General features: G+C 38.2%; 1 protein-coding gene across 1 annotated transcript in view; it reads right to left on the bottom strand.

Annotated features, from left to right (window-relative positions):
* The window catches only part of LOC103803965 (roundabout homolog 2-like), a gene marked incomplete at its 3' end in the record, with an annotated part of 33,950 nt that overhangs the window by 19,444 nt on the left and 6,116 nt on the right, over nt 1-8,390 (bottom strand). The window contains exon 2 of the mRNA XM_009076549.1: nt 3,871-3,995. Within this exon, the coding sequence (XP_009074797.1) occupies nt 3,871-3,995 (125 nt within the window). The remainder of the gene's footprint in view (nt 1-3,870; nt 3,996-8,390) is intronic.

Consider the following 8,390-nt stretch of genomic DNA (forward strand, 5'->3'; position numbering starts at 1 on the left):
AAAATAATTTCATGTAGGATAAGACACCAGTTAGCACAAAATAGGGAGATTAGCTTTTGCCTTTGGGCTAGATTGGAGAAAAGAGAGACGTCAATAAAAATAATTGGAATAGTTGTAGTAGTCATTGCATATGATGAAGGACTGAATGAATCAATACTACAGAACTGAAAAGGTTTCAGTAGTGAGGGCTATGTTTTCAAGGGAAATGTTATACCATCTGGCACAGCTCTTGTGAATAAGCACAGGAAAAGAAGGCAATGTGAAGAGAAAGGTCAGTAGCATTGCCCAATGAGACAGAAAGGAGAACAGCTTAAACAACAATTAAACAACAGTAATTCCGGTAAAATAGTGTCTGGTTTTTATGTCAACTCAAGAAGCCTCTATGAAAAATACAGTAGTTTGCATCAGGAATACCCTAAAACAGTTATCGTGCTGTGATAAGCTTTCAGTCATTACTGCAGCTCTTTATAGCTCTGCTGTGCTTTCTAATGACAGCTCCCTAGTAACTTTTAAGCTTGTCTATATGGGCTAAAAATAGAATCTAAAAGTGTAGACAAGTGTATTAAATGAATTTTCTGCAGATCTGCTTCTTCTGAAGCAGACCTTAATGGTTTCCAAAAATGATTTAGAACTGCTAAGCAACAAACTGCTTAAGAAACAGGTAAGAATTCAAATGAGAAACAAATTCTGCTTTTAAGTGAAGCTCACACCTTTATGTCTATGATTTTGGCAGCAAAAGGAAGGAGATATGCTTTGAAAAAGATCCAACACTCCAAGTATCTGTATAATTGTATTAATCGACTAGGTTACTTGTCGCCCTAGGGTGAGTCTTTTCCCTTAGACCCTTTCTCTGTGTTCGAGAAATTTATAACAGCAAATTTTCCTCAAAAATCAATATGGACCCAGCAAACATGTCAGATCCAATAGGAAAAAAAGTGTGAAAATTCTGAAACAATTTCAGCCTATGGGACCAAGTGGGTCTCAAATAATTGCCCTGTTTTCTGAACTGCCTTGAAATTTTCAGAGTAACTTCTGCCTGGCACAGATACACACTGAATGCAAATATCATGCAGTCTTCACTAAATTCTATGAGAAAGCAGAAAATTTTGATATGGCTGATCTTGACTCTATTATGCCAAGTGTAAAATTAAACACAATGTAAAAGACAGTGCAATGATCAAGCTCCTAATTCTTAAGAGAAAAATGATCCAGGATCCTCTTCATCACTGCATTACAAAGGCTACCCTTCTTTTTAGCTTCAGTATGGACTTCTCTGTTCTGGAGAGGTATCATGTCCCAGTGAACATACCACACATCAGGAGGAGTTCACCATTCTCATGACTCCTTCCTTCAAAGACCAGATAACTATGAATTATAACTTGTCCTAAATTACACTATAAACCCTTTTAAAATGCTTTTAAAAATTTCACTGGTTTTAATTAGCTGCCAGGTTACCCATGTGAGCACAATGGTGGCATGCTGGGTTGCAAACAGGGGGACCAGAGCCATCCCTGTTAAGGTACCACAGAATTTATCTCAAGGAAGAATTTAACACACATGCCCTGCCCTGGTGCATTTCATTGGAGGGTGGCTGTTGGGCTCTGGGGAAAAAGCTACCAAGTACAAAGAGCCAGCTGTTTATGCACAAGCTGGCACAAAAAATTACTCAGGAGGGAACAGCTCCCCTCCCTTCCAGCTGGCTGTGCTCAAAAACACAGGATCGAGAAATGCATCAAGAAATGAAAAATGCCCTGCAATTACTAGAGTGGGCTAACATGACCATATAACATTACTTCGAACAGTAAAAGTGGTGCTGCAAACAGCTCCCCCAGCAAAAGCAGAAGCAAGCATTGTAAAGACAAGCAACAACTTATAGCTGGGCATGCAAAGGTGAAAAGTCATGCAACTGGGCAAAAATACCATCTATGTGATGATATCCAGTATATGGAAATTCACCTACTCTATGGCATCCCACTGCAAAATCTGGCAAGTAACACTAACCTGTGTTACTTCACTGACGATCAATTAAGATTAACATGAGGGTGTTGTAAATCACATTGAGCCATGTTTCAAGGTTTGATTATAAACCATGTAGGTATCAATTTTTGTGTTGCATTTATTTGCCAAAAAAGACTATTCTAACCCTCAGGGATCTGGTTCTCAATATGGTAATTAATTTTCCAGGTTTGTAATTAAGCAGCTTCAACATGGTACAATCAGTAGGTAATAACATTCAATTAAAGACACAAGATGCATTTTCACCTTAAAATGTTTTTACCCTTGAAGTGATACCAATGGAAGAGGATAAAATAGAGTATTAACACTTTTCAATTACGCTAAATGACTTTAATCCTGCAAATGATGTCCTACTTTAATTAGAAGCTCTTCTCTTTATTACAGCATGATGAATGTCCACTTTATTAGATTCAAGTGTGACACTATAAGCTCACTTTACATAAACATTACCATGTTTAATGGTAATGGGGTTTAAATGTTTGCTAGCACATCAGTACTTCTTACTTTAATTTCACTATGCTATCCTACTTTCCCCTTGGAACAACTGTCACCGTAGTGAGACAATACTGTGCTTTTCCAGGATGTGATCCATGGTGGCTAAATCTAAATTTCTCTAAATATTACACTGAAAGATACACACTGAAGATTAAGCTAACACTCAGACAAGCTTACATACATAAAATGTTGTATCTTTGCAAGCCACAAAGACAGCAGACCACAAAATGCTGTCAGCCTGGTCCTGGCATTGTGGACCAGTTTTCTGATTTCATGAGAAGGTGAAGCAGAAGCAAGTGGGGCAGAGCAAGAGATTGGTGGTTCAGCTCTTACCTCACGTTTTAACTGAGCTGGTGCACACAATGCCTCCAGATCTGACAAAAATCACATCTGCACTGCACAGCAGTGTGGATATTTGAGTTAACTCGTGTTCTGCCATGCGGGGGAAAGTAGTACAGGGCTCTGAGAAGGGTATATTGTACAGATATGCAGATGGATGTAGCCATGATGGGCTTCATCAGGGAGAAGCAGAAGGAACTGTTCTTGGGCATTCATTTGCCCCTTTTTATCTTTTGTCAGGTGCAAAAGAGAACACAGCACATAGTTTTCAGTGTTCAAATTTAACATACTAACAGGAACTGCACACTAAAAGTGAGAAGGCCTGACTTCTGCTGTAACAGCATGACAACACAGCAACAGCAGCAAAGAAATGCTATGGAATGACAGTCAAATACTAAGCTATAGAATTTAGTATTTGCTGATGCCAACATTGGTTGCTACATCACAAATTCTGCCTTCAAAAAAGATCAGGGAAATATTTCCAAAACCAGATTTGGAAATTTCCTGAGACGGTTTTATTGAAGAAAGCATCTGCATGTTCAAAACCTGTATCTGTATGCACTAAGAGAATATGCCAATGCAAATCAGCTTGCTAGATACATATCTGCTTGATCATGTCTAGACAGGTTGTGAACTGTAATTACTGATTCTGATTAGTTAAAAATTAAGTCATACCTTTTTTTATCTACTGTGCCTGTCTCACCCACCTGTTTGTTGGGGGCTTCAGAATGAAAAGCCTTTATAATATATACTGTTGCTTTCTATACATCTATACAGCACCTAGCACAAGTTTCAACAACTTAAATGCCCTTTTGTGTTCTTCACAATACTAATATTTTTAAAAAACAGCAACAAAAATTTCAGTAGAGAATAGTGATAGTTTAAAAAGACAAATGCCAGTGAAAGAATGCCAGTGAACGATTAAAAGAGTCTGTGAAAGGTAATGTAAATAATTTTCTTTCAAATTTAATATAACTATTTAGAAAGGCTTGAAAGACTTACGGGGTGCTTGCAACTTACCTGACTTCCTTCTTTTTGCCAGAAAACAGCTGGCTGGGGATTTCCTTTAGTTTCACAAGGAAAAGTCACTGTTCGACCCTGGGCTACAATCTGGTCTCGTGGTCTCACCACAAACTGTGGGGGAGCTACAATGTAAGAAAAATCATGGTGTAAGTTTAGGATATTTTGCAAGGGGGAGATGGGGGAATTTTGAAGGAAAGAGACAACATTATGGAGATTTGTTTTATGTCAGAGGACATGACACCAGAAACATTAATTAGTAGAGACAGAATTAATATATAAACAGAAACAACAACAGCGACAAAAAGAGCAGCAGTATGTGACATCTCCAGTTATTTTAAAAAGAACAAAACCAACTAAAAATAAAGCAAAGAAACATTACAACCGTACATGCTAGAGCAAATTCAGATGACAGTAAATGCTAAGGAGCAGTCAGGTGTTTATATTGCTGGCTCTGGATACATTCTGCCTTTGGTCTGGGAAGCTATTAGCACTCTCATACCCTCTTACACTTGGCAGAGCTTGCTGTTGTGCTGGAGCTAGCATGTATTGCAAGGTATGAATTAGGATGTTCAGACTGCCTTCCTCATTCTGTCCCTCTAGACTTTAAACATGATTGAGAAAGGAGAGGAAAATCTGGATGACAGCAGAAGAGCAGAAGGTCAAGGGCTCCCTCACTTCTCTTAGAAGGAGCATGGTCAAGAATGAAGTGGGAAGGAGGACTTGTAAAAAGAATAAAACAACACAAACTTGGGAAATCCAGATTTCAGTTTGTATAAAGATAAGAAAGAAGAAAAAGTTGAAGAGTCAATGGGCAGCAGTGAGTGGTGAGCAAGAAGGAATAGTTATTCCAGAAGATCAGCAAGAAACAAGGAAAAGAAAAAAAGGAGATTGGAATTAAAACAAGAAAGAAGAACCAGGACTGGCTGTGTTTGCAAATGTTGGCTTACACATGTTCATAGGGGACTAGGAAGCACAGTCAGAAAGGAACAATTTCTAAGAGTAAGGACTTGTCCAGGGGTACTGATGGAGAATAGTCAGTGCTTGGTGGGAATGAGAAGGTAGAGGAAAGGTGTTAATGTGTAGAAAGAGAGTGGGGAAGAAGCAGTGTTAAGAGGACTGAGAGAAAAAACTTGACCTCAATGACTACGTTAAGCATGATGTAGTAGTAAAGCAAATGACTTTTCTATGCATGACATGAAAACCCTCCAGTCTTGGTTCTGCATTTGTACTATTCTGTATATTTTAAAATTGTAAGCTGTATCTCCAAATATCCTTATCCCAAGACTAACTCACTCTTGGGGCAGGCTGCATGAAGAAGGGGACAAAACAGTAAAAAAAAATAAAATATCCACCTCACCTTCATTTTCTTCTAATCCACTATTGGTTTGGTGGTTGTGCAGAGGGATGGTTTAGGAACACTAAGCTTTTAGGTAAACAGAATTTAAGTGTTTTAGAAAACCATATTTTCACCATTATAATTACAAACTATTTAATTAGGCACGAAGAGCAATCAAGATCCAGCTTCCGATTACACCTGCTGACAGCACAGACGCAAATCTGCTAACTGCATAGAAATGTAAGCAGATCTGATTTTTCTGAAACACACTTTACAGTTATCTCATGAGGTGCTTCCCAGGGTTTTAGAGATCAGCAGGAGTCTAAAGAGCATCAGCTGAATAGTGCTGGTATAACACACTCTTAAAACAAGAACTGTAAAGCACTTAATAAACACGAATCACCACCAGTTTAGAAGGCAGAGGGTATTTCTTCCACCTCACACTCCCAAACACATGTTTTAGCCTCTCTGGAAGCAAGTGTCCACCTCTTCTCCAGGCCTCAGCATGTGGTAAGTCTTCTGAACAGGCAGGGACAAAGGGCTAGGTGCTCTGCTGCTGCCTGTTTATATCCATATATTTTGAGGTTTCCATAAGAGAATAGATGTTGCTAAACATACTTGAGAAACTGAATTGATGCTATACTAAAGTGCTGCACTGTAGTGAGGTACTCTGATGCTATACTACTCCTAAAGTGCTGCACTGTAGTGAGGTACTTGTTTTTCCCTCCCTTTGTTTTACCTAGCATATTTGCACGCAACCCCTACAGGTGTCAGAAAACAGCAATGTGGTAATCAGCATGTGTGTTTGTTCAGTCAACCATATGTGAAGGGAAAGAAAGACCTTTGAGCTGTGAATTAGAAACCTCCCTTCCTATAAGCATAGCTTACACTAAAGTATCTCTAAGGTTCTGACCACTCACTTAATAGAAGTCACTGAATTAGCCCAGTGTTTGCTGCTCAGCTATAGGAGCTCATTGCCCAGAATATTAATATAGAATCAATAGCAACCTCAGGCACAACAGAGAGAAGAAAACCTCTAACTTCTTCAGGTGTTATACATGAGTCCCATGTCTATGCTGCATTATGGGTGGCCTCAAGACCACAATCTTTCTATTGTGACACTAAAACCTGGTGTCAGGAGACCACCCCATAGATCAAACCTAAGTATGATGGATGCCTAAGATCACTTCATTGGCATGCTTGGAGCACTGGGGGTATGTTAAACAGACAGTACTCTGAGACAGCTCATCAGGAGCAAGAGGGGCATGGCATTTCTATGTAACTGAGTAAATGCAAGGTAGGCAAGTTTAAGGGTTCATCTGAAACACTGTCACACATACAAGGCTGTGCTGTAAAACAATAATTCAAAGCTCTGAGCAGATATAACACAACCGAATTTGTTGCTGCTTCCAAGGATCAAATTAAGGTAATTCAGCAGTCAAGAAACAATGAGAGATACACATCATAGTTTCTACCCAGTTTCTGACCTATCCCTAACTTTGAACATCTCTCACTTTCCTAAGAGCAGGAAAAGGATATTTTTCTTTCTTTTTCCAAAAACAGACAAGAAATATGTCTGTAGCTCAGATATGAACTGACCCTGTCACTCCATTCTCTCCCTGCCACACACCAAGTCCTGTTCAGTATTTACCATACTAGATGAACAGATCATCTGTGGCCTCATACCTATTAGGATAAAATTTCTAAAGAGTTCAGCAAACAATGTTGCATAGTTATGTAAGGATATATTTTCTAGCTTTTGTCTGCAGCCATAATTCCTGGAAACTCACTATAAAAATAAACAAATGAATCACAGGTTTTAGCTATATTATATTAGAGCACAAAACCAATTTCTTCAGCCAAACTAGTTAATACTGTAATTTTAAAGATCATGAGAAACATAATTTTGGAAAAATAAAACCTAGTATGTGGGGATTTTTTTTATTAATTTATTCAAAGATGGAGCGCTATAATGAAGGAAACCCTCATTTTGTTATAGTTTGTTGTCATATTCAGCTATAGCTCTGTTTATAGACAGCCTCCAATAAAAATAACATTGTTCACAGAATTTAAACAATGTTTTCACCATATCAGTTTTATCTGTCAAATTCTAGTTGAATAATGCAATTTGAAAACTGAAAGTAACAGTTAATTGCAGGAGTAATTTTTCAAGTGTAACTACCAAAACACTAAGACTGCCATTATCCCCAGAGAATGCAATGTGACCCTGCTCACAGACAGCAAGGCTTCTTTGATAGAATAAGCACTTGGGCTCTTCAGTTTTCCTAAAAAGAGAGTTCATTATGTTTTTATATAGATGCCGTTTATAAAGATGAGTAAATATTATTACTTTCATTTTGCAGAAAGGTTAACTGAGATCGTGACTTGCTCAAAGCAGAGCTTCAGTGGAACACTGGACAAAATTTATCCAAGTCATTATTGCTGCTCTCAAACTGGATGAAGTTTTAATACATTCTGAAAAGGTACAGTTAGAGAAATAACAGCAGGCTTGATATGCTTCAGCTGTTAAAGTTATGTGGCACTTTAATGCTTAATTCAGGCTAAACGTTATGGTCATTAGAAGAATCTGTTTATAAAACTGTTACGAAGCAGCAAACAGAATGTTGTTCCTATCAGACTTTACCTTTTATTGCTTTGGATGTAACTTTTACTGGATTGGAATGAACAGAGTGGAAACACTTGTCTAACTGACATTTGAAAGTCAAAGGCAATGGCTCTAAAATGAAATATATCGCTTGGATTACAGAGGAGTGGCCAAAAATAGGGGAAAAAAAATAACAAGTAAGACTACAGACCTAGTATATCTCTACCGAAACTTTGGGGGGTTTTTTGAAATTTAAATAGTACGCAGTAAATTAGATTTGATTTCTGGCAAATTATGCTTTGATACTGCATTCAGCAAGCGTTGGCTTCAATCAATGTCACACTAAAGCTCTGTTATGCTAATAGCTGCTTGTGAGGCTGAGCGGGATGATACGGAAATCAGACGGTTGAACATGAATAGAAAGCATAGGCCATGTATGAGGGGGTTTGAGATGAGGGGATGGGGGGACCCTTAGGTTAATCACATCATGTTCAGAACTGTTTTTACAGCACAGAACAGTATTCAACTGCAAGAATTAAAATGGAGATAGAAAAGCTTGAGCAGTAGTGAGCATTA

Source organism: Acanthisitta chloris, unplaced genomic scaffold (assembly GCF_000695815.1).
Source record: "Acanthisitta chloris isolate BGI_N310 unplaced genomic scaffold, ASM69581v1 scaffold10350, whole genome shotgun sequence".
Classification (NCBI taxonomy): Eukaryota; Metazoa; Chordata; class Aves; order Passeriformes; family Acanthisittidae; genus Acanthisitta; species Acanthisitta chloris.